General features: G+C 40.0%; 1 protein-coding gene across 1 annotated transcript in view; it reads left to right on the top strand.

The window, feature by feature from the left end:
• Positions 1 to 12,107: 12,107 nt before the first annotated feature.
• LOC127610801 (kinase non-catalytic C-lobe domain-containing protein 1) overlaps positions 12,108 to 27,395 on the top strand; it is a 33,528-nt gene continuing 18,240 nt past the window's right edge. The window contains exons 1-14 of the mRNA XM_052081243.1: positions 12,108 to 12,396; positions 14,752 to 14,950; positions 15,584 to 15,642; positions 16,415 to 16,561; positions 17,454 to 17,571; positions 17,662 to 17,786; positions 19,437 to 20,075; positions 22,238 to 22,352; positions 22,511 to 22,582; positions 23,434 to 23,495; positions 23,569 to 23,727; positions 24,859 to 24,936; positions 24,992 to 25,097; positions 25,557 to 25,622. Of these exons, the coding sequence (XP_051937203.1) occupies positions 12,331 to 12,396; positions 14,752 to 14,950; positions 15,584 to 15,642; positions 16,415 to 16,561; positions 17,454 to 17,571; positions 17,662 to 17,786; positions 19,437 to 20,075; positions 22,238 to 22,352; positions 22,511 to 22,582; positions 23,434 to 23,495; positions 23,569 to 23,727; positions 24,859 to 24,936; positions 24,992 to 25,097; positions 25,557 to 25,622 (2,011 nt within the window). The 5' untranslated portion in view covers positions 12,108 to 12,330. The remainder of the gene's footprint in view (positions 12,397 to 14,751; positions 14,951 to 15,583; positions 15,643 to 16,414; positions 16,562 to 17,453; positions 17,572 to 17,661; positions 17,787 to 19,436; positions 20,076 to 22,237; positions 22,353 to 22,510; positions 22,583 to 23,433; positions 23,496 to 23,568; positions 23,728 to 24,858; positions 24,937 to 24,991; positions 25,098 to 25,556; positions 25,623 to 27,395) is intronic.

Raw genomic sequence — 27,395 nt, 5'->3', positions numbered from 1 at the left:
CTGGCGAGAGTATCTTTGCCCTGTGGGGGGGGGTTGAGTCACCTACATTTGCACGTAACAGCGGTTTATTTTGTCCTCGCAGTTCTTGTCCTGTTCTGTGATGGAGATTTCTACATGTCACAGGCTTCCATTCAATGTTTTGTGTTCTGGTGTGTATGAGTGTGTGTTTGTGTGTAATTGTACAAACCTTCGGTCCAGGCATGTACACGCATCATTCATACATTCCTAAAGCTGTGCAAACTGTGTTCTGGGCATCTAAAATTACATGCAACAAACACAGCACAATAGAAACATTATAGAAATGGCTGTCCCTTCAGAATTGATAAAGAGTTTAGATTCTCTCCAAGTATGCAGCAGTGCAAGCGTCATGTGAGAGATCATCAGTGAAATTATCCAGTTTCACATAATTGGTCCCCAAAAATGTTTTACTTCTTAAATCATCCATCTTTGCTCATCTGTCTTGTATATTGACAGGCAGAACAATTACCGGTAACTGCTCTTCCCCTAAATGGCAAATGCTATAGACAGTACTTAAATTGTGTATCCACTTGATGAAACATTTTTGTCTGCCAGTGTATGTTCACATTATTTTCTAACGTAAAATATGTGCCTTGGCTCAATAAAGATATGGGGAAAAAATGAGTAGCGGTCAGGAAGGCTGCAATAAGTCCCCAAAGTACAGGAAAGGATATGTAGGTTTTATTTGGTAAAGAGTAACCATATTTTTCATGTGATGAAAAATATAAATGGGCTCTTGTGGGAGTATGTTTTGATTTCATTTGATGAAAGGTGAAGTTTTTGTCAATAATGCCAAAAGTAACACCAGAAGAACACGATATCCATGATGAAATGTGTTTGAAGCGTCATGCTATAGTGGTGGTCGATATAGAGGGGATTGGGAGCAATTCCAAATAAAAATGCTTTTCAGGAATCTGTTTATAAGTTAAAGAAATCTGAAAACCAAATGATCAAGAACACAGTCAATGAAAGAAGACAACATCAAGGTAAAGATTGCAGTTCTCTAATGGCGATGACTATGCATGGCACCACACAGAGAGAAGTGGTCAACCTTGTCAGAAATCGATCTCGCCCCGCCCCTTCAGCGCCGACAAAGCAAGTTGTTTAGTTATTTCCCGGTAAGTTTAAAAAGATTTTTGTTTTTTTATTCAGAAGTAGCCATTCTGTTCCAGTGCAATTCCTGTTTCCGTGTTTGTGCTGCAGCTGCACCCGGTGTGTGTTTGTGAGTGCAGGGAGGGGCAGGTTGAGTCTTTCAGTTACTTACCCATTAGGAGCACGTTCCGAAATAAGCTCTGAGTGCACATTGGTTCACTGTGATCGTTTGGAAACTTAGAATGTTGCTCATATTTGTCGTTTGTCTATTCAGATTGCACCAAAAAATGACACTAGGCTTTCCAACCGGGGACACGGTGCACCATTGTTGGCTGTGTTTGGAAATTAATGGGAGCGTACTCTACCTCTCTGAACACCCGCACTCGTAATATTGCACGGATACTGCAATCCACTTCAAGCCCCACCTTAGCCCCGGAAGAGAAAAAAAATCCGCTCACCGTTCCTGGCCACGAAAAGGTTCAGGATAAATGGAAATCTATGGGAAGAACCACTACACAAGAGGTTCCCTTGCAATCTGACAGAATTAGAAGTCTTCCGCAAGGAACGGTGGGCCAAAAAAAAAAGATATCCAACTCAAAATGATTCAGTGCCGCATGTTTATTATTTTTTTAATTGAGAATTTGTTTTCTTTCTTTTTTATTGAAATGTACTTTAATTGTTCCTGGCTAGCTATGTGTACTTTTTATGTGAAGACAGACCTAATATAACATGTACAAAAATCACATGCCACTGTGAGTAATTAACATTTGTCATGACTTTGCATCTTTCCAGTTGTCTTTTATTCTAAATGTGTAGCTCTTAGGCAGTAAGCACTGAGACGTATCGGTTAGCATGTCTCCGTCAATAGATGTATAGCCCTGGATTGCTTGAAGGCGGTTCAGTGTCTGACAAATCTGAGAATTTGTCAGACACTGCACTATTTCTCTGTATTCAGGTTTACGGTAAAGAATAGAAAATCTAGCTGGAAAAAGCTGTTTCTGGTTGCAAAGATGTGTCTTTGTCATACTGTTACTTATAGTTTAATTTCTCCCAATATGAAACAGGCTCGTAAATATGAGCCTGAGCTGGGAGAGGCCAAAGTGAGAAAGCGCCTGTGTTGTTCGGCGAAGACAATGTATTACGCCTGTGGGCATGCATGAGTAATCAGATGAGGAATAACAAGCAGGACTTCGCACACATTTGCTCTCTACTTTCACTGAGGCATTCACACCACAATGTAGGCACTGCAGATGTCTACATATGATTGAGCATTCTCTTTGTGGGGAGTGCTTTTTTGTCCTTAATTGTCAGAGAGGAGAAAGACCGCTTCAAGTGTTAGCAATTGCCCACAAATGCATTTTTCCTGTTAATGATGACTGATGTCTGCTTTTTATATTATTGTCGGGCATGCTATCCCAGTTCTATTGTGATTGGCTGACTTGATCCCGCTTTTCCCTCCACACGTTTTTCTCCCATCCCGCCGATAACAAATGCCACTCCTCCCCGCTATGACTTGTGCTAGGAGGCTGTGATCGTCATGCTAATGCTGTCCTTGACTGAAATAACATCGTCTTGACTCAAATGCGGGCTGTGAGAGAGGCGAGAAAGGGTTGTAGGTATTGGAAGGGATGGTTAAGTCTTAGGAGGTGGGAAAACACACACACGCACACGCACCCACACACACACACACACACACACACACAAGGGAAGGTGCCGAGATCAAAGAGGAAAAGAAGACAGGAAGAAGTGGGCAAGCCTTTTTAAATAATAGACTTGCTTAATATAGGCTCTGGCCTTCCTGTGTGGAGTTTGCATGTTCTCTCCATGCCTGCATGTTCTCCTGGTACTCTGGTTTCCTCCCACATTTCAAAAACATGCATGGTAGGATAATGGAATACTCTAAATTGTCCCAATTTGTGAGTGTGAGTGCAAAAAAAAATTCTCACCTGGACACCACCCCTGGTGTCCGTCCCCCATTCGGCTCGGGTCCTCTACCAGAGGTCAGGAAGCTTGAGGGTTCTGTGCAGTATCTTTGCTGTTCCCAGCACTGTGCTTTTCTGGACTGAGATGTCCGATGTTGTTCCCGGGATCTGTTGCAACCATTCATCTAGTTTGGGGGTCACTGCCCCGAGTGCTCCGACCACCACAGGCCTAACTGTCACCTTTATGTTCCAGGCTCTCTCCAGCTCCTCTCTGAGCCCTCGGTATTAGTATTTCTCTAGTTTCTCATGTTCCTTCTTTCTGGTGTTTCCATCACTTGGGACCGCTACATCCACTACAACGGCTTTCCTCTGCCCTTTATCTATGATCACGATATCCGGTTGGATCTTCGCTCTGTCATTCTCCACCACCTTCAGAGGTGTTTCCCATTTTGACCTTGGCATTTCCAGTCCATACTCCGCACAAATGTTTCGGTAGACTATGCCAACCACCTGGTGATGGCGTTCCATGTAGGCTTTCCCTGCCAGCATCGTACACCCCGCAGCTATGTGTTGGATGGTCTCGGGTGCTCTTTGCACAACATACACCTTGCATCTTGTCTGTTATATCTGGGCCTCAATGGCTCTGGTGCTCAGGGTCTGCTCCTGAGCAGCCAGGATGAGTTCCTGTGTGCTGTCCTTCAGGCCAGCCCTCTCTAGCCACTGATAAGACTTCTTGAGATCAGCCACTTCAGTTATGGTCCGGCGTAGGGGCTTGTCCTCTCATGATGATCCCTCTTCCAGCACCTCATCATCTGTTCTCTATTGTCTGAGACATTCTCTGAGGACGTCATCCGCTGGAGAGAGAGAGTTATCGTTATTTAATTTTGTAACGGCCCGATATATTGTTCTCCTTTTGAATAGCAACACGAATACACTTATAAATAGTGGGTCAAAATATATTAAAGTCTTACCTCATCACGCATCTTTGCGATATGCATATTGCATGTGCATAGTCGCTATGACTACACCGTATATATATATATTTTTTAATATAATGCATGTATCAAAGCTTCTCACATTGAACAGATGTGCACCCCTAAAAAATGGTAATTAAAGTATTTCATATCAATTACCCCCTTCCACACATGCACCCCCACTTGCCTACAAGATGCAAACACAGATATGTAAACATGCAGGGACTTGAGGTTGGGTATGGGGCATTCAGGTGACAAAAGATCAACTCACTCAGCTGTCTGCACAACCATATCTCAGGCCACTGTCACTGAGTCTGCAGTACAGCGGCGCAGCGGGTGCTGACACACCCAGCGACCAGGGACTCATGGCAAGAACATGGCCATAGGCGACCACAGCTCCAGGTGCAGAGGGCTCCCTTCCAAGAAAACACTGAGAACCATTAATTATCACTAGAACACGGGTGCCCATTAGGTAGATCCTGATCTTCCGGTAGATCTAAGACAGACCCAAGTAGATCCGAAGAGTGTCGAGGAGAAAAAACAAACAAACTACCATTTGTGTGTCTTTGTACATGTTAGTAACATATTTTTTTGGTGTTCATGTACGCTGAACCCTAATCATCTTATCAGTCTCATTTTCACCAAAAAATATTAAAAAAAATAAAATACAGCAGCTAAATAGGGCACGGGCAAAGAATAGGAATCTAGGAGGGTCCTGGGAAGCACTTTAAAACGGGACATGTGAGCTACGATAGTTAACAGGCTGCAAAAGTGCGTCGCATGCCTCAGTTTCAGGCTGTTTCTCATCATGGTGTGCGTGTGTGTGTGCGTGTGCGTGTGCGTGTGTGTGTGTGTGCGCGCGTGCGTGCATGCGTGCGTGCGTGCGTGCGTGTCGGCAAGGGGAGATCCCGGGAGGTTAGTTGATCGAAAAGTAGATCTTCGATCCGAAAAGTTTGGGCACCCCTGCACTGGAACGTCCAAACAGCCTGCCACGCATGTTTTTGGAATGTGGGAGGAAACCGGAGCACCCGGAGAAAACCCACGCAGGCCCGGGGAGAACATGCAAACTCCACTCAGGGAGGCCGGAGCTGGAATCGAACCCGGTACCTCTGCACTGTGAAGCCGACGTGCTAACCACTGGACTACCGGGCCGCCCCGCACTAGAATATATTAAACAATTAAAAAATAGTATACCTATGAACATAAGAGCTAAACCACTGTAGACTCATGGTGAAATGATTTCAAAACAGAAATAACAGACTTACAATGAAAAGGCTAAGTGAGATGGATGCTGACCAATGCTGTTCAACAACTCAACTCAACTTAATTTAGAGAGTACTTTAAAAACAACCATAGATGCATATAAAGTGCTGTGCACAAAATAAAACTGACATATTAAAACAACAAGTTCAAGCAATCAAATTAATAACATAAAAACTGTCAACAATTTCTCACATGTAGATCCAACTGGTAAAGAAATATATATATATATGGATATCTTTCCATCCATCCATCGATCCATTTTCCGATCCGCTTTATCCTCAAAAGGGTCACGGGGGTGGTGGAGCCCATCCCAGCTGTCTTCGGGCAGTAGGCGGGGAAAAAAACCTCAGAAAATTACATTGTTTGATTTTTAAAGAATGTCTTTGCAAATTAGAGGGGAAAAAAGTATTTGGTCAATACCAAAAGTTCATCTCGAAACTTTGTTAGGTACCCTTTGTTGGCAATAAATGAGGCCAAACGTTTTCTGTAACTCTTCACAAGCTTTTCACACACTGTTACTGGAATGTTGGCCCATTCCTCCATGCAGATCTCTCGAGCAGTGATGTTTTGGGACTACCCGTTGGGCAACATGGACTTTCAAATCCCTCCACAGATTTTCTATTGGGTTGAGATCTGGAGACTGGCTAGGCCACTCCAGGACCTTGAAATGCTTCTTATTAAGCCACTCCTTTGTTGCCCTGGCTGTGTGTTTGGGATCATTGTCATGCCGAAAGACCCAGCCAAGTCTCATCTTCAATACCCTTGAAGATGGAAGGAGATTTTCACTCAAAATCTCTCGATACATGGCCCCATTCATTCTTTCCTTTACACAGATCAGTCGTCCTGGTCTCTTTCCAGAAAAACTTCCCTAGAGCATGATGTTTCCACCCCCATGCTTCACAGTGGGTATGGTGTTCTTCGGATGCAATTCATTCAATGCAATTCTGGCGGCACATTGTGTTACTGATTGTAGCCTTTGTTACTGTGGTCCCAGCTCTCTGTAGGTCATTCACTCAGTCCCGCCGTGTGGTTCTGGGATTTTTGCTCACCGTTCTTGTGATCGTTTTGACGCCACGGGGTGAGATCTTGCATGGAGCCCCAGATCGAGGGAGATTATCAGTGGTCTTGTGTGTCTTCCATTTTCTAATATATGCTCCCACAGTTGATTTATTTACATCAAGTATTTTACCTATTGCAGATTCAGTCTTCCCAGCCTGGTGCAGGTCTAAAATATTGTCTCTGGTGTCCTTTGACAGCTCTTTGGTCTTGGCCATAGTGGAGTTTGGAGTGTGACTGACTGAGGTTGTAGACAGGTGCCTTTTATACCAATAATGAGTCAAAACAGGCGCCATTAATACAGGTTAGACCTCATTAGAAGAAGTTAGACCTCTTTGACAACCAGAAATCTTGCTTCTTTGTAGCTCACCAAATACTTATTTTCCACCATGTTTGCAAATAAATTCTTTAAAAATCAAACAATGTAATTTTCTGAGGGTTTTTTTCCCACATTCTGTCTCTCATGGTTGAGCTTTACCCATGTTGACAATTATAGGCCTCCCTAATCTTTTCAAGTAGGAGAACTTGCACAATTGGTGACTAAATACTTATTTTCCCCACTGTATACTGTACTGTATTACATATACTGTATGTATACAAAATGTTTTTTTTTTCTTTTTTACAATTTTACAATTCACCGCTGAAGTTACTCAAGGTACTTTACATAATGGAGCATCTCTGCAACCTTGCTTCTCACACGATACTACACAGGTTGGAAAGATTCCCACTCAGCAAGAAACCTCCAACAGACCTGACGCTCAGTCCGGGATGACTGTCTGTCTCGACAGAGGCAAATAGAATAGAGGTATTGCAATAGGGAGAAGGAATAATATCTGTGACAGTGTCAACAGTAGAGTTACTGGCTGCAAAAGGGGAAAAGGGAAAAAAAGTAGCTCCCGTTGTGCTCCGAGAGGATTTGTGAAGATTTGCCCTCACTCAGTTTACATAATCAAAACTACTATTATATATCACTTTTTTTTCACAAGTCACCAAGTCACTAACCCTGTATTTAATGCCGAGTAAAGAACTCACACATGCGTTGGTGTGAAGGAGCTTTTTTCATCGCCAAATGAAAATATTTGCCACAACTTGTCACAGCCATGTGCTGTCAAATTTCCTCATGCATTCAGTCCTTTGGGAGTGTTGTGATGCATACCAAATACTACGTGAATATTACTGAACTGGTTAATTTAAATGAACACGATGCGCTGGATTCGGAGACAGGCGATAGCTGCCAATCTGTAATGTTAGTGTTTGACTGTGATCCACCATATCATCCTTCCCTCCCCCACGGCCTGTCTTTGTTATTTATAGCTTTCCCCATTGGTGACGCAACCTTGTACAACTGCAAAGAAGCACAGAATCATGTGATGGTTTTTATTGAAACAAGCCAGTTGTAGCAGCCTCTTAGCCCTGGCTCAGAGGCTGCCACAACAGTCGCTTAACACAACAGCCAAGCGCCCCACCTCCTCCTTCAGTAGAAAAAAGCAGAACAGCCGCGAATGATATGGTACAGTATGCCATTGTTAATAAAGAGTGTTGTCAATTTATGTCAGTAAAAAAAAAAAAAGATAATCGTCCGTAATAAAGTAGTATTACAGGAATCAAAATTCACAAAGTTACATTACACTCTAAGCAAAAGCTGACCGTCAGTGTGAATGCAATAATATTCAGCATTTTCTCTATACACTACCGCCGTCTTGTGGTGAAATTGGTCATAGAATGTAAAAGACTAAAAGGGATTGCTCCGTCATGAAAAGCCATCCATTCGAACAGACATGACAGATACCATCTTGTGTTGTCGTTACATTTTCAAAAGGAAACACAATTGACCAACTCCTGACTACAGTAGTGGTCACCAGCTTTGATTCCTATCATACTGCTGCCTACAAGGTTACAATACGCAAAGCCAATACGCAAAAGGCGAAGTAGGAGAATAACAATCGACACAATGACACACATTTATTGTCAAAGAGCTTTTTTCATTGCTGTTTTGCTTTTGGAATTAGTAACAAGTGTGAGTGTTTTTTTTTTTAATTTGATGTACAGTATGATTTATAAAGTTACGGCCAATATTATTCATACTCTGATACCAAGGTAAGTTTGCGTGGTTATTTGTTATTGTTTATTTTGTTGAATGACTGCAACCTGGGTACAAAATATATATACCGGTATATATACAGTATATATATATATATATATATATATATATATATATATATATATATATATATATATATATATATATTCCCTCACAAATGTTGTGTGTGTTTGTGTGTAATACTTTGTATGTCAGAAGCTATTTGTGCATAAGTAGGCCTACCTCATATCCACTAATCAGCATCTCAAATATGTCTGCAGAATGGCATACATAGAAAGTGTGTAAAAGGGAAGTGTCCGGCAGTCTAAGAAGTAAAATCAGTTCTAGATAGTGTTTTATTGTCTGTGCATATGTGTATGTTCTGCAGCTGTGTAAGTGATTCAGCAATTCCACATTAATCAATTTAAAGATAAAAAGCTGTCTGATTAAATTCCAGAAAGCCAATAGCATCAGATACGCCACTTGTTTCTCAAGTCATAAATCAGTAGAGAGGTATACAGGAAATTGATCATATTAATGACCGGGCTGCTATAGAAACATTATTTTCCTATTATCGCAACATGCCACGGTGGACAGTCAACAAATCAAAGGTTCCTCCTCCCTCGCCTGAGCATCTGACTCAATACTGTACAGCCGGCATCTCTCAGCTGATACATACCCAGACAACAAATTTCATCACACAATTGTTAATTAATATGGGTGAGTGGCCATCCAAATAGTAATCACCAAAAAAACAACATGTTTTTATAACATTGAACAAAAATATAAATGTAACACTTTAGTTCTCATTTTTACTTCACTTTAGTTATGCATTTCTCATTTCTCGCCAATACTGTTCACAAATTTAATCTGAATAAGTGAGCACTTCTCCTTTTCCAAAATAATCTATCAATACTGCAGGTGTCGCATAGCAGGATGCTCTTTATACATTATAATGATTATACATGTGTGGCATACACGACCTCAATGAAAATGTGAAATTTAACAATTTTGGGGAGAACCAGGGATCAGAAAAATAGCCAGTATCGGATTTTCTATTTTCCACTGTGCAAAAACTGATTAGATCCTCAGAAGCTGCTTTGGGGAAAGAAAAGTAGAAAAGCAACTCAAACTATAGGGGAATACATCCACTATAAAACAAATTTGCAGTTCTGTAATGGAAATAACCATGTAACAAATAACAAATGATAAGCCTGCAGGTATTATCCAGGAAAACAATGAAACACATATTACAAGCAACATGATCACGTCAGTAAATAACAACCTTGGACAGCAAATGGTGTGACACAAGACAATGAGTGTACATGAGATCTCTCTGGTAGGTAGTGTATATTGTACAAGCAGTAGATTTATTTTTGTTTCAACTGGCGGGAATGGGATTTCATATCTATAGTTAACCACAGCTAGGTAAGATTTGAAGGCTAGAAGGGGAGGACATGGAAGTTATTTCATGTGGTGGCTGTGGCCGACTAATTTGGAGGACGCAGCCTACGAATTTGGACACTCTCTATTGGCTCTCTATCTCCAGAAGCAAATGGTTCTAATTTGGCCACTTCATAGGAGTACTAATGTGTAATTGGTGCGCATATCAACATGCATTGCACATATCCACATCCATTGTGGGTGAATTCTCATCACACAAAACGTGCCACCCATGGAAGATGAGGCCTTACGCACAGTCCATGTCCTGTGTTTAGGGCGACCGTGACTAGTAGAAAAGAAGAGGAGCACATGTCAAGGGGGTGTTCTGACTGGCTTCTTGATTGAAAGCAGCAGAACCCAATTGAAGTGAGCGAACGCCCCACAGCAGCCTTGTTAAACTTTCTTTAGTATTGAAAAAAAAATCAAAAAAGTACTGATTTTGACCAAAGTTGATATACCGGGAATATTTTTTTCACTACAAAACAAAGGAGCTGCACACACAAACTTGTTTTAAATCATCTTTTGTGGAGGGTGGTTAATCAGTCTGAACAAAAATACCAATTATCTTTTTTTTTCAATCGGTGAAACTGTAAAATATGGCTTTGGGGAGAAGATGCCCCTAAACCATAGGTGTTAAGATGCTATTTACATGATTTAAAATAAAAATCTTGTCATTGTGATTTGTCACAGGGCTATTCATTTGAAATTGACAACAATCAAATGATTGTGAAAATGAAATTTAGTATTATGCATAAATACTAATTTTGTATTAATTAAAATAACTTTTGGAGTGCTTGGGGGGTGTATCTTCCTCAGGCCGTCAGGTAAAGATAATGATTTGCACCACCTGTTTTTGATGCCACAGAAAAAGAATGCAATTATTTCCTCAGGGGTTGCTGTGGTTGCACTCCAAGTGGATGCCCGGGGTCAAACCTCCTCCTTGAATATCCCTGCTCACATTTCTAAGGTTGGGGGTCCGAATTCTAGCTCCCGCCTTCCTGTATGGAGTTTGCATTTCCCCCTCAATTGCATATATTTTTCAGGTACTCTACACTTTACTCTTAATTGTCTTCAGTTGATGATTGATCTTTAGAATGGTTGTTTGTTTCCATTTGAGCACCAATTGTCTGGCAACCAATAACTATAGTTCTATGTATTGTATAATGCTTCTCAAAATAGTCTGAATAGGCTCGAGATCGCCTATCCCATCTGATTTTGAGCAGTAGGTGGGGGGGGGGGGGTACACCCTGAACTGGTTACCAGCCAATCGCAATACACATACAGTATAAACAAACAACCATCCACACTCACAATCACACCTCAGGACAATTTTAGAGTGACCAATTAACCTATTGTGCATGTTCTTGGGATGTGGGAGGAAACCAGAGTACCCACGCAGGCAAGGGGAGAGATTGAACCCATGACTTCTGTACTGTGAGGCGTACGTGATAACCAGTCGACCACCATCAACGAATACTAAAGATAATCAAAGAACATGAATGTGTGGATGAATGCAACTCTATGACAATCGACACAGAAATAAACAACAAAATAAATACAAGATATCAACAGATAAACATGATTATACAAAAGTATATAAAGTAAATTAAACATATCAAAATGGGACGTCCAATCAAACCTGAGTACCTTAGAAATGAAAATAAATTGTAAATTGTATAAACATGAGCAGAAAGCCGGCAAATGCATTCAATCAATTAAAATCTAGCCATTTCAATTTGCTTTTATTTTGAAATCATATCAGTGTGTATCTATGCCGTGTCCTGTACTGAATAGATAGATAGATAGATAGATAGATAGATAGATAGATAGATAGATAGATAGATAGATAGAGAGAGAGAGAGAGAGAGAGAGAGAGAGAGAGAGAGAGATAGATAGATAGATAGATAGATAGATAGATAGATAGATAGATAGATAGATAGATAGATAGATAGATAGATAGATAGATAGATAGATAGATAGATAGATAGATAGATAGATAGATAGATAGATAGATAGATAGATAGATAGATAGATAGATAGATAGATAGATAGATGTGGGAGTGTGCGCACTAATGTGCTTGCGACTAGGTTTGTTGCTCGCGTGGGTGCGTGCGTGCGATCAGCGTTCTTGCGCGCGTGTGAGTGTGTGAGCGCGCGCGCGCGTGTGTGTGTGTGTGTGTGTGTGCGTGCGTGAGTGTGTCTGAGAGAGAGAGAGAGAGAGAGAGAGAGAGAGAGAGGTGTGTGTGTGTGTCTGAGAGAGAGAGAGAGACCAAAGTGGGGTTAGCTTGACTGTCACTGCAGTAAGATGTTCGCAATACAAGCCTCGCACTGAGCATTTTTCCGCGTATTGGTTGTTTTTGACATCAGCTGCTGGACCGAACTGGGTGCTGCTCTGCTCTTTGGGGGGAGGGCTCAGGCATGACTGCGGTCGCCGTTGTCTGTGACAGGGAAACCCTCACTTGGTAGAACTAAAGTTGCTGCAATGGAGACTTCATGGAAAGACGCATACTATGAAATGGACCATCTGCCTCCCCTGCTCGAAGATGAGGTACGTCGTCGTAAATCAAACTAGGACTGAGAAGCATAGTGGAGCATAAATTGTACACGACAATACATATGCAGTTTACAGGTGGTTTAGTCTCTGCGGATAGAACAAATTCATATTAGCATGACATGAATTACAAGCCCTAAGGTGGGGTTACACGATAAAAAGACAAACATTATGTAGTTTGAACTACGGTCATCTCAATAGTGAATTACCGATAAAACGCCATTCAATAATTATCTCGCTGATCACGTAGTTATCATTGTCTGTCGATAATACTGTGTCAACAACAACTCGCCCAGTGGTGAGGATTGCACATTGGTTGTCAGGTTAACCTCAGCTTTTTCGGTTCTTGCACCTCCCTTGCAAATTTTTGAGGATTTCAAAACAGTGGTGTGCTACACAATATCAGTTATTGCTGTTTATATATATATATATATATACACACACAAACGTGTGTTAAGTGAGGTGAAGCCTCAACATTTTCAGTTGAGTGTCATTTGTTGTCTGGGCAAGGGGCACATCGAAACTATTGATACTTGAGGAATTTGATGGATAACATTTTAGCTGAGCTTTTCATCTCACTGAAAGAATTGCAGGCGACCAGTTAAATTTGGTTGTTTGACTCAATTGATTGTTTCAAGCCCAGTTGCCAAAGATAACACCCACCTTCCACAAAAACTCCCACTAACACAATTACACAGCAAAATCACACACCATCTGTGGGTTCTGCAGTATCTCTCGCTGTTTATCTCAGAAGCTCACACAGAAGAAAGACCATGGCCACTCTCCCGAGCATGCTCGACTCAAAGCAAAACTTATGTGGGACAGCGTATAGGACTTCTGGCTTTCTTTGTATTATTCTCAAGGGAAAATGTGTATTTATAGATTTGTGTGCCTGATCATCTTGCCAGAGCTCACATGAATACAGAGTTCTGTATGCAAAACTGAGCCACACTTCTTCTTCATACCTTTGAAAGTAACTTTTAATGGAGCTCATTCAGTGACAACTGAACATGCATTGAGATACATATTATATTATTATCATTTGTAGAATAAGATTAGCTTGGGTCATGGCTGGATGGATAATAAAGAGTTCAAGCCAATACATAAACCGGTAGGAGGATGTGACAATTGTGGTGATGCTTCCATTAGCTTTACCATACACACACCCTTAAACAGTGAAGTGGGGGTGGACACAGGTGGGGGTGGGGGGCACATTAGTACGGTTGATTCTATATTGAACATGCTAGCTGAGCATGAAAACTGAGGCCATTTGCAGCTCACAGATGACTCACATTACTGTGGGGGTGTGTAGAATCACTTCATGGTGTCGTCTACATGTGGAGGATGGGGTGAACATTGTGCCAAATGGCCTTGCTATTGAATGAAATTAAATAAATAAAATTCAGTATTTTCTGCTTGTAGCATCATGATAGTTGGTTGTCTTCAAAAAGTACTTATTGTTACAATGAATTTAATGGTTGCACCAGACATTCTTTTTCTGCACCGCTGTCCTCACTAGGGGCATTGGTGATCTGGAAACGTTTTTGTCATTTTACTGGAGTTGACCTTTTGCAAGAGTTGAGGAGGACCATGGTCAGCAGGTAGTCAAAGTGCATACATATATAAATCTTCACACGCACAATCAAACATAGGAGCAAATATAATCTTCAATTAATCTCATTTGTATTTTTTTGTACTGTGGGGTGGGAAAAAAAGCTAAACTAACCTGGAAGAAACCCATGCATGAAAACTCCAAACGGGCAAGTCTGAACTGAGATTTTTAGTTTGAGAATCCTTAATTGTGTGGCAGCCAAACTAACCACCACTGTGTTGCCTTCAATGGCTTCAGCCTAATAAAATATTATTCTCACTTGCAATACTAAATGTATACGCTACAATATAACTGTGGACCAGTCCAGGGCATTCCCCTCCTATTGCCTTGTATCATCAGCCTGGATTGGCTGCAATTACCTACGATGCCACTTGAGGACAAGTGGTATCGAAAATGCATGGATCTTAGAAAAGTCACATGGGATATAAAAGTTGTGCTTGTAGTGAAAAGCCTTTAGAATTCACTTTATTCGTGTCAGTTTTTTTTTTGGGGGGGGGTGATTGTCATTACTTTCATGCCTCTATTTGGGTTGCAGATAATGGCTAGGATTTTTTTTTTCAGTTTTGGTTAACACTGATATTTATAATTGTGGGTTCAGCAGTACCAACTACATCTGAAACTACAATACGGAATTTTCAGTATTTCGAAAAACACCGGTCGTGGAACTTATGTGTGACCGTTCTTTCACATCGAGGCTTGTGTTTGCTTATATGAACATAACTATAAGCATTTGTTTCCAGGAGAATGTTTCTCTGGCAGACATCCTGACTTTGCGAGACAGCTGTCTGTCTGAGGAGGACGTGTGGGCAGTGTGTGCGGAGTGTGTCCTGGCTCTGCAGAGCATTCGACCCTCCCACCTCTTCCACACTTTGTGCATCACCCCAGACACTCTGGCCTTCAATGCACATGGGAATGTTTGCTTTATGGAGCAACTTAGCGGTGAGTCTATGGCAACAACACGCATATACACAGGTGGGTGCCAGAAAATGGAAAATATTGAGGAAAAGTCCATTTATTTCAATAATTTGTGTCAAAAAGGGAAACTTTCATGTTAGTTGAATGCGCACAGAGCGCTGTATCAAAGTACATGAAGAGAGTGTCAAGAGGAAGGGGAAAGTGTGGCTGGGAAAGGTGCACAAGTAAAACTACACAGTAAAGTTTCCAAGCAAGTCTCTCTCTCTCTCTCTCTCTCTCTCTGTCTCTCTCTGTCTCTCTCGCTCTCTCTCTGTCTCTGTCTCTCTTTACATGGTGTTAGAGGTGAAATTCGAACATACAGTACATCTCCATACAAGCCAGCTAATGAGCTTTAAATAACATTTATTAATAATGAAACCTCTGCCATTTGCCTCTCACCCTCTGCGTCATGCACGGATGCTTTTTTATCAGGCGGACTGATGAAATGTAAAGACGGAAGCGCTTTAAAAATGATGAGGACAGACGGGGAGGAGGACGATTATTTCAAAGAGGGACGATGACAGAAAGGTGCTCAGGTCGCGGACGGATCGGCAAACGAGGGTAGAGTCTCCATCTCTGATAACTATCATGATAGTTTTTTGTGTTTCTGTCCTTTAGATGATCCTGAGGGATTATTTGTGCCTCCAGAGTTTGATAGTACAGGGAACACATTTGAGGTGAGCGATATTGAATAACCGAGGCTGGTTATATACAGCATGGTCCAACTTATGGTCTACTTAGCCTTTTTTTATTTTTATTTTTTACTATCAATTTTGCTTTTAAAAACAACACTATATGCAGTATTATTATTATATCAATGCTATATTATTTTTTCTTTTTTGTATTGATTTCTATGTTGACAGTTTCGACTCTTATTAGTCTCTTATATACCGGTAGTCTTATTAGTGGTTATCATGGATATGTCACACACCAAAACCATGTTTTAAAAAAAAAAATGGATAAAGACATTTTTACCGTAATTGGGCACTTGGATCAACAGTGGATATAACGTTTTAAATCCAGTCTAATGCCATTGCTTTGAGGGGGCGGGGGGGGGGGGGGGGGGCGCTCCCAATATTTCAGGCAGGTGTTAGTAAATTTGGTGTCCTTTTAAAGTCACACCCTCGGCCTCATAAAATGTCATTATTCATTTGAAAGAGAGATTTATTTAGTTAACTTCATATATAAGTAATGGTTTGATATTTACATGGAATTTTCATCTGCAGCTGTTTGATACACATATTACACTTTAACACAGCTAATAAAGGTTGAAAAAGCTTCACTGTCTGAAACTATGTATGAGTAAAAAAAACAAGTACTGGTATTTAAAAAAAAAACATCCTGAAGTCTTTGCAGTGGTACAATAAACCAGATGACAAACATACCTTCTGAACTGAAAGTATTCATTAGGCACCTGAATTCTAAGTTCTTCTTTGTGCTGGTATCCAGGGCCATGTTTTTTCTCTGGGCTCAACTCTGTCGGCTGCATTGACTTTTGTGATCGAACCAGAACTGGAAGCTGAGCTGGATGAAGAAACTCATAAGCTGTTGGAGAAAATGCAGGCGAAGAAACCAGAGAATAGACCACTCATACAGGTTCAGTGTTCTTAACCAGGAAAACATATTTTTCAATATAAATATTTTTATAGTATACATTAGTATGTTATACGTGTACCGGTATCTAAAATATTATTTTGACAAATCAAGGAGTTTGGGCCACTAAAAGGGAAAAAAGAACACCAACAGGATAAAGTCTGAACACTTCTATCGGAGGGCGGGCTGGTGGTCGACTGGATAACGAGTCGGCTTCACAGTGCAGATTTGCAGCGTTCGATTCCGGCTCCAGACTTCCTGTGTGGAGTTTGCATGTTCTGTGTATGTGCTTGCGTGCATTTTTCTGGGTACTCCGGTTTCCTCCCACATTCCAAAAACGTGTGGCAGGTTGATGAAACACTCTAAATTGTCTCTGTGTGTGAGTGTGAGCTCAAATGGTTGTTTGTCTATGTGTGCCCTGCGATTGGATGTCAACCAGTTCAGTTCACACCCCGTGACCCTTGTGAGGATATGCGGATCAGAAAATAAATGAATGGATGTGATCGGTTGATTCTGAACCCAGGCACATCCCCAGTTATAAGAGGGAATGCACACTTGTGCAACCGCATTATCTCCGTTGTTTATTTCCTTCCCTCGGTCAAATTGTCGTTAATTATTTATTTCAGCTATTTCTGCTTCATACAATCATGTCATCAACCTGTTTTCTTGACTACACAGGAAGCCCTCGCACCCGTTTTCCAGGTTTGGGCATGTGATATTCTGCATATTGTGGACTAGATTAGTCGTATATGTTTACAATCAATATATCGTATTACCTTATCTTGTTAAATGTCTAAATGAGTCAGTATGCAGACAAGTATCTGCACATGTTCATTGTGCCTTCAATGTTTTTTTTGTTTGTTTTTATGTTCAATCTTTTATGGCAATACCCCAGGACATCCTGTTTCAGGCTCAAACACGGCTGCCCCACACCTCGTCTGCAGCTGTGTGTCGTAAATTGTCTTCTGTTGGACGGCGTGTGCTCTCCATTGAATCAATATCAAATTTCCAAGGTCATTCCATCATCTCTTGCTCGTTGTGTCAACATTTGATCCCTGTAATGATTTCTGACTTGACCCATTCCTCTCCATATCTTTCCACAGATGGACAAGAGAGCGGTGAGGCAATTTGGCAACACTCAAAATCCAAAAGACAGAGTTCCTATGATATGAGCAAAGACTTTACTGTGAACACTGCTTTCAAGGCAAACGGTCTTTCCAGACACCAGGTTGGTTATTGTATTTGTTTACGTAAACAATCCAAGGCTATAGCTTCGATGGAATTACTGTCAAAACAGGTTTTAAATTGCTAAAAAAATGGTTACATCTATTTCCAAAGTGAAAATATAGTTACAATGCTAACAATCTACCAAGTAACGATGAAAATACGAAATTATATCAACAATCTGCCTTTACAATGACAATAGTTGTCTTAATTATTTTTGACTATGTTTTGGAAGCCATAGATGTTAAAAGTGGGGTTTCAAAGTAAACCCTCTCACACCTACACGATGAAAGAGTCACAAAAGTACAGCATAATTACATTCTGAAAAGCACAGACCTCCACCAAAGGCACACATTGGGACTGTTCGCCGATTCCCACCTTTGTAGATGTCCAATTGAACTTGTCAGGTTTTTGTAAATATGCCCTTTCTTAGTCTGTTCCACAACATCAACATTGTTTTGTGGGAATTGATGAAGTACTTTTTGTATATTACTGTTCACTAACGAACAAACAAAAAAAACCTTGATTTTAAAAGTTAGATAACTTTCCTGAATGCGGTCAAACTGGAGAATTTCCAAATTTTAGTGGTGCACTATATCATTGTGAGAGCTGTCACACGTTGTAAAATTCTGCATATTTGTGATACAATCATTGTGTTGTTTCTTATTAGGTTGCGCAGGTCTACCAAATGAAGTCATTGCTCAGTGCCTAACTTTTCTTTTAATGTCAGTTGATTGCACCATACACTGGTTTGTGTAGATAAAATCCAAGCGACCTGATGCGAATTTTCGATTATGGGGTGATATAATGTCAAATGATTCCTGTGCCTTTGTAATCTATGTTTAAAGTCTCTTTTTTTCTATTGATTTTTAGCTGTAATGCAGTGGTTCTTAACCTTGTTAGAGGTACTGAACCCAACTGGTTCCCATCTTTAAAGCCCTCCTCAAAACCCACTTGTATTCTTTGGCGTTCGACTCAGCATGATTTTACTGCTTGGTGCTTTCTACCGCCTTTATTACCATTTCGTCTTACAGTTTATTGTGTATGTTAAATCGCTCCATGTACAGCACTTTGTATGCAGCGATGGCTGTTTGAAAGTGCTCTATAAATACTGTTGACTTGACTTGACTTGGTTCATATGCACATTCACCGAACCCTTCTTTAGTGAAAAATAAAAATATGACTTTTTTTAATAATAAATTCAAGACATTAAAAAACACATTTATTAAAAACACTCATTCATTCATTCATTTTCCGAATTGCTTTATTTATTGAAAACAGAAAAACGTAAATAAAATTACATGGCATAAGTATACTGTAGGTTTTTAAAATTGTACGACGTACTATCACGACAGTCACACGTTGACTACGAAGCGAACTAAATTTCCCGCAGCACTGATTGGGCAAGCGATGTAAGGTGATCATCTGCAGCCAGCGATGGCCAACCGGGCGTGTCATAATGAATTGACATCTTGAGCCTCAATGGCAGAGGCTCCTTCGAACCCCTGAGACTGATTCACCAAACCCAGGTTTAGAACCACTGCTGTAATGTGTTTGTTGTTCGGCAGCATCCAGAATTGAAATGTTACCGTGATGTTTGACTTTTGCCGCTTTCAATTTTCTGCTGAATGTAAAAGCACCTGAAATATTACAGGTATGCGTGGGTTGGGACTCCTCCCTCTGGGCTGAGGATGCAGATAATGCTGACAGATACTGCAGGGGCTCAGGAGATGATCAGGACTGCCGTTCTCACAATAGTTCCCCAGTGAGGGTGAAAGCACAGAGGAGATTCAACAGGACGAAGGGGGTGCTAAATCGCTCCTGCTCTGTCCCTGACTCCAACAACCCACCTGGTCCCACTCCACCACATGGAAATATCAGCGTACCCGTATCAGACCTAACAGAGATCGGAGCGGATGAACATTTGTGTTGCAAGTCCGTGTGGGGCAACAGATCCAAAAGACTCGCCCGAGGAAGGTCCAGTGAGTCGTATCCACGCCGTAGTGCAGAAGATTGTGTGAGCTCACTTGCTAACTATTCAATATCAAGAGCAAATGGAAACGCTGTTGAGGCTTCTTCAGATGAAGAAAGTAATTATCAAGATTGTCATGTAAATGCATTTAAGGAAGAGAGTAGGGATGTCGCCCCATCCTGCACATCTGCTTCTCCCAATCCAGTGGATGTCGAATATGACAAGTTTGGGGCAAAAATATCCAAAAACCACAAGTGCTCCATGCCAAAGAACTACATGACCAAAAGCATGCTTTTCCTCAATCAAGTATCTCTGGATGAGGTCAGCAAATTACTCATTGATGTTTTTTTTTTTTGCATCTAACATTTATCCATGGATTGAACATCCTATACTTAATCTTAACTGTGCCCCCTTTGTCATCTTCATTTTCCATTCTAATTGTTTCACGACATTGACAATTTCTTTTCAACCAGGACACAGACAACAGCGTACTGAGCCCCATCCTAGCACGCCTTGCCATACTTTATTGTTGTTCTCGTTACTGTATTACTGAACTGAATTGGTGGAAAATGCATAAATAATAATTACCGTATTTTCCGCACTAAAAGACCCACTGGATTATGAGGCGCACCTTCAATGAATGGCTATTTTGTAATTTTTTTTCATACTTTAGACGCTTCGCATCAAAAGGTGCAATCTACAATGCCTCCACTAGATGGCGCTGAACTCCTTCCATTCAACTCAAGAGGCGTTCATGACCGCCTCTGAAAAATGCGAGTTAACTATTACTGTAATTACATGAAACTACGAAAATTGAAAATAATACATCCAAAAAGAAAATCTAGCGAGGAAGTCACAAAATAAATTCAGTAGGGGGATATAGAATTTATTTATTTTTGTGACTTCCTCACTTGATTTTCTTCGTGGTTTCATTGAAGTACAGTAATCACTCGTTTATCGCGGTTAATGGGGACCAAAACCACCAGCGATAAACGACAATCCGCGAAGTAGCGTCCAATGAACATAAACGGGTAAAAAAAACATGTGTGTGTATATATATATATATATATATATATATATATATATATATATATATATATATATATATATATATATTTTTTTTTAAGAGGCTGCAAAACAACAGCGAGTCACATAGAGCAACATATACAGTACTGTACTCCATGTATATGTAATATATATATATATATATATATATATATATATATATATATATATATATATATATATATATATATATACATATATTTTATATGTTTGAAAAAATCCGTGATGCACTGAACCCGTGATAAATGAACCGTGAAGTAGCGAGGGATCACTGTAATAATTAATTTACATTTTTCAGAGGCGGCCATGAATGCCTCTCAAGTGGAACGGAAGAGAAGCCACGTAGACGGACAAAGACGTACAGTACCTGTATTTGTTCAGACTGTGAAAACCATTAATAAAGTCTGCGTTTAAAAAAATAAATAAAACCACAACCACAGCTCTCATTTTTTCAACAAATACAAGTGCGTCTTTGTCTGTCTCCTTCCCTTCTTTTCTTCCGGTCAACTCGAGAGGCGTTCATGACCGCCTCTGAGAAACACATTGGCATTTCCTTTATCGTAGATCCAAGAGTACGATCAGATAAGATAAAATAAGAAAACCTTTAAAAGTCTCACAATGGAGAAATTCCCACATCAAAGCAGCAAAGTTATGAGAGGAAGAAGTAGAAGAACAAAATTAATACTGTCGCGGCGCCATCTTGAAGTCAAAATAACACAACAAGATGTCAGTCGTAGTTAATTATTTCTTTGTTGTGCATTCACAAATGGTGAAATCACAAAATAAATTCTTCAAGGGGGGCCATAGAATTTATTTTGTGATATCCTCGCTTGCTTTTCAATTTTGATGTATTATTTTCGATTTTTGTAGTTTCATTGAAGTAATCTGTTGGTTTGGTTAAAATTGGGTATGGCCAAATTCAGTAACATGAGAAATGTCAAACTCGTTAACTGTAGCAAAAGCAACCATTTTACAGTGTCGAGGGTAGAATGTAAATGGTAGATACAAAGTCGGCAATTCTTACATTTTTTTTGGTACATGTCTGAAATATGTCGTTTAAAAGCCAGAACTGGTCAAACCTACTGCAGAAAAAAAACACGCTTTGTTTGTTGCTGTATACGAGATTTATTCGTGTGCACGTGAGTGTGGTGACCTATCCCAACCCTGCCTGAATCTCAAAAACAAACTCACCCAAAAAATACAGCCCTTTTTATTGGTCATTAAACGGTGTGATGCGAAGCAAATCAAGTCAGGCAAAGATAGCAGAAACACCGGCAAGAATTGAAGCAGCAGACTCATTTGTGCGACATGCATCCCCTTCCACTCCAAAACCCGAGATTGCTCACATCAATATAAATAGTAGTTATGGCAGAAAACCCTTGGAATGTTTTCAAGTGAATTATTTTTTTTTCCGACAGTGGATCACACTAAGAGAGTTACTCGCTCGCTGTGGACTGGGGCTGACGGGGAATGAGCTCTGGGCTCTCTGTTACACCTGCCTCTCATCCCTGCAGACCTATCTTGACTTTCCTGGTAATCTTCCAAATTAAGTTTTTATTAACTGCTATTGCGAAATTCCAGCAAGTAATTTCTGTACTTTGTCATTGAAAAAGATGTTGGAAGAACACAAATTATGTTTAAATAAGGCAAAATTATTGAATGTAACCACCTTTGATTGTTTTCTTTTGAAGCTTTCTTATCCCTGGACACAGTGTATATTAGCTTCCAGGGAGCGATGCTTTTCTTGACACCTAAAAACTTTGGTAAGATCACTTTCGGTTTTCCTGGTTGCTGTAGAAAAAAATAAAATAAAAGTGACAGAAAGACAGCTGGCACCTTACCAGTGTTGGAAGGTACGCCGTTTTATGGTACGAGTGATGGTACAATTGATAAAGTTAAATGTGAAATTGACCTAAAAACTAGACTCTAATTAAGCCTAAAGATGTATTATCCAATTTGGCCACACGATAACATCAAAATAAATATTTATGTTTGGTCCTTTAGTATTCTGGCACCTATCTATATTTCTCAGTTACGGTAGTATTTTAAAAACCACAAAGAGCAAAAACAACCACCCCAAATGTACAGATTCCAAGGTAACGGTATCTTAAAATATCAGGCCAGAATCTTCGCTACACTAACACAATATCGCTACTTTTAATATTGTGACACATTGTTTGCCACAGTAGTTTTGCTTAATTTAGCTGTGGCTACTCGGAAGGCCACATTTGTTGGTGACAAATGACAACAGTGACATGTAAATAAATTTCACCTGAAATTGTGTGTGTGTGTGTATATATATAATATGTTTGTGTGTGGGTATCAATTATGCTGCTTTTTCGCTATTCAGAGCAGCACGCCCTATCCCTATCCAATATTTACTAGTTTTTGTATCAGGAAAAGACAATTATAAAAGACTGTCGATAATAAATTAATCCAATTTCATGTCACAATTATTACAATTATCCAGAAGTGCAGTATTAATCTGAATATGCACAGACTATATTATTAGAAAGCGTGTTTTTTGCTTGACTTCGCCTTTAGGTTTAGTAGCAAAGTGGCTTGTGGAATGTATGTGAAATTATTTTTTTCTTATCAACTGTGTTCTTTGCAGTATCTCGAGATGCATTGTATCTTTCCCCTGAATATCAAAACCATGGAATAGTTACTGAAAAGGTATGTAAGACTAAACTGATGCCCTCCATTAAAAAGAGGAGTCTTCCAATGTTAATGTTCTGCTGCTGTCCAGGCTTGTGTTTATGGGGTTGCTGCTGTCTTGTGGACAACAGCAAAGTTCACACTGTTGCCCAGTGAGAAGCTTGTAATGCCTCGTAAACTGAAGCGACTTCTGCTTGACATGGCCAACAGCACACCCATCGAGAGACCTTCCATTGCCATGGCTAAACAGGTTTTTTCTCACTGCCCTTGAAGTTTGCAGTTATTTAGTAAGTTTGGACAATAAGAGAATTTTTAGGACGTTTCCATTATGTCTTCAATCAAGACTATATTAAATTATTAAAATGATGTATAGAAGTTAATTTAAGAGGTTGCTCATGAAAAGTACATTTACTATGAAAAATTCTGACATATTTGAAAAGTGCATCCACTGAATTCTGAGGGGCTTTTTTCTTCTTCTGGGGATGCTTTATTGCAGTACACCCTCACTCTAGCCATAATATGTTGCTGCTTGTTTTCCATTAATCCCTCTCAATGAAAAAAAAAACAGAGTTGAATATTGCTCATTTTTGAGTGCTGGCAGAAGTCGCATCACAACTTCTGAATGACTCGACTTGACTTTCATTTGGCATTCTTATGACTTGACTGTGACTTGACAAGTCATTTTGTGTAAGTTTGAAAATCAGCTTTTTTTGCCCCCCAAAACGTTTTTTGTTTGTTTTGGGTAGGGGGGGGGGTTATTTGTTTTGTTTTGTTTTCCTGTTTGCGATAAAACTGGTAACCCGGCCACCAGTAAGTTCCACTATGAGACAAGGGCTGAGCTCCAAAGATGAATACATTTGGATTCAAGGATTACCATGGTCAATACACATTTTGGTGCCAAGGACGTTTCAGGGGGTTTACGGGTATTTTTTTTCTCCCCTAATTACCGGTAGCTCTCATTTTCGATATAGTCCATATTTTTGTTTTAAAGAGTTATGACATTGGTGTTCTGTTGATGCTACAACTTAGATGAGGCTGTATCTGTCTTTTCAAACATGTCCAGAGAGCATTCTTTAATGTTTCATACAATATTGTGAAAGACAGCAATTGGTATTGTAGAGAGCCTTCTATATCCCCTCATGTTAAAATCAAGCAAAAATGCAGGGAATTAGGCAATACTTATCACTCAAGAAATGAAAGAAAATTTAAAACTGTTCAATGAAAGGCATACCAAAAAAATAGTGCCATTGATGTTTTCAACTGAATAGGAATGTTTAATTTCCAGCTGTTTTATTTCCAGTTTTTCCAAGCAGGGTCTCTTTTTCCCCTTCAATTTTAATTCCTGTTACATTAAACGGATTTTGATACGCATTCATTCCAGAGCTGTTGTGACTACTTAAGAAGTCAAGGGACAAATGCTGAGAATGTTTGGAACCAGCTCATCAGCAGAGTTCATTCGGTAAAGTTCAATTTATCAGTAACAGTTACAACCTTTGGAACATGTTTTTTTTTAGCCGATGCTACTCTTTTTCCAGCCAGTTTCAAGATCCACTGATGGAGAAAATTCGAGTGCTGATGACACAAACCAAAGTTCCAGTAAAAATACTCAAATGAGCAGTGGTAGGAATGTTTTATTTTCAGAACATACAGTGATATAACTACTTATAACTATAGCCTGGTAAACATGCTCACAGTGGGTTTGAGTCAAGTATTCAACCCATAACTTCTGTATAAATTGGTCATAAAATGTTGTTTGAGCTTCATGTAAGTCATAATAGTAGACAAACACAGTTCAAGTTTTCTTCGAATTTTATGATTTTTTTTTTTAAATGCACCCATTGGCAAATGCAGCTTTCATGCATTACCACCACCTGCTTTTGGAGTGCAGAACTTTCTCTTTGTTTCATGCCTATATGCACCGAACGATCATGTCTGGACCAAGGTGGTTGGGCCAAACACATAAAACATTACATCCCTAATAAGTGGTAGAAAGTGGATGGGTGGATATTAACTGTGTGCAGTATGTGTAGTCATAGCCACTGAAGGCTGGCTAACTCTTGATTTCTTCGTCTGCTCAAGGACCAGTGGACTCCAGCACCCAGAGACCTTCAATTTCACAACCAGGCTCTTTACCCCCATCCTACTGACCAATGAAGGGGAAGAGAGCCAAAACATTGGAAATGGCATTAACAAGTAAGGAGATTTTGACAGTTATCTAGTGACGTATTTAATGAACATGGTGGCCAAGTATATTATTTTTATGATTGTTTTAAGGTTATTAAATGTACATGGATAAATAATTAACTTCTCAAATTAATTATAGGAAAAAATGTTGACTTTTTACTCTTGGAAATGGCGTGCATATGTGAAGTATCCCTTTCAGTATGTATGTACCATATTTTCTGCACGATAAGGCTCTTCGGATTATAAGGCCGAAGATCTACTTGTCGATCAATCAACCTCCCGCGACCGAAGCGTTACCACGCACACGCACGCACATACGCATGCCATGATGAGGAACAGTCTGACGTGGAGGCATGCAAGGCACTTTGACAGCCTGTTAACGATCGTAGCTCACGCGTACCCTTTGAAAATGCTTCCCTCGGCCGTCCAGATTCCTATTCTTTGCACGTACCCTCGATGAATTGTACACGAAACAATGTCTGAATGACAATTATGATAACGATAAAAGATGTAGCGCAACAGCTTCGATCATAAGCTGCAAATGGCAGACTGGTGAGCGCTAACAACTTCCAGTGACGTAGGTCACGCGACACCGTAGGTTAAAGATTTACCTGCATTATTTTATTTTATATTAAATACTTGTTTATGAAAATGAGACTGATAGGATGGTTAGGGTTCAGTGTACATGAACACGAAAAATATATTACTAACATCCACAAACATACACAAATGGTTGTTTTGTTTTTTTTCTCCTCTACACCCTCTCCCGATCGACTTGGGACCAGTCCGCGAGCTACCGGTCAATCGTGATCGACGTAATGGGGGCCCCCTGATATAGAGCCTTCACAACCGCTGCAGCTGTAATAAAGCCATGAGAACTGCTCACAAACACGGACATAAAACATATAAATACAAATGGCATTACAAAACAAATGAAAGATAAAAGTTACGAAGACTATTCATTCAACAAAAAGGCAGACAAACCTTGTGACACACATCCACAAGGGGCGAAATATCATGAGAAGTCTTGCTTGTCTCATTCCTTCATTTAGTCATGAGTCAACTCTGCTTTTGGTATGATGTTCGTTTCATAATGGCTGCGCTAAGCTCACTAAGTAGGTGTGTGTTTGAGAGTTGAGAGTTTGTTGGCGAATGCACATGTGAAATCGTGTCGGCCAGAACCCTTTTACGTTACAATTAGTTCCTGCTAATAATCACCAATAGATGACATGGGAACGATAACAGGGAAACAACTCAATGGGGAATATAAAGAAACTGTGTAACACCATACATAAGGCGCATCGGATTACGGGGTGCACTTTTGGCTTTTGGGAAAAGGTACACTTATAGTACAAAAATACGTTACATGTAATCAGATTTTGTGTCTTTTTCTTCTTGCAATTTTAACAGAATACACGATATATACAGTATATTATCCTGAATACGCAACAGTGGTTCATGTATTCCGTTACTCCTGATAGCTAACTGGATTACCAGTACCCACACTGTTGCCGATGCCATCTTGCATCACATATCTTCTGTTCAATTTAAATTCACAGACAGATGCTCATACATTTTCCTGTAAAATGTCTTAATGAACGTGGAAATTGAAATTTTTCAGCGATGATAGTTAATACACAAGCAAAAAAGCAATGATGCCCCCTGCCCCCTGTTACTTCCACTATGAGATGGAATGTTTTTCCCCTCTCTCCATACGTAGCGTTGTGTTTTCCT

This window comes from Hippocampus zosterae, chromosome 11, assembly GCF_025434085.1.
Source record: "Hippocampus zosterae strain Florida chromosome 11, ASM2543408v3, whole genome shotgun sequence".
NCBI lineage: Eukaryota > Metazoa > Chordata > Actinopteri > Syngnathiformes > Syngnathidae > Hippocampus > Hippocampus zosterae.
The sequence above is the reverse complement of the archived record's forward strand: the minus strand, read 5'-3'. Positions and strand labels throughout refer to the sequence as shown.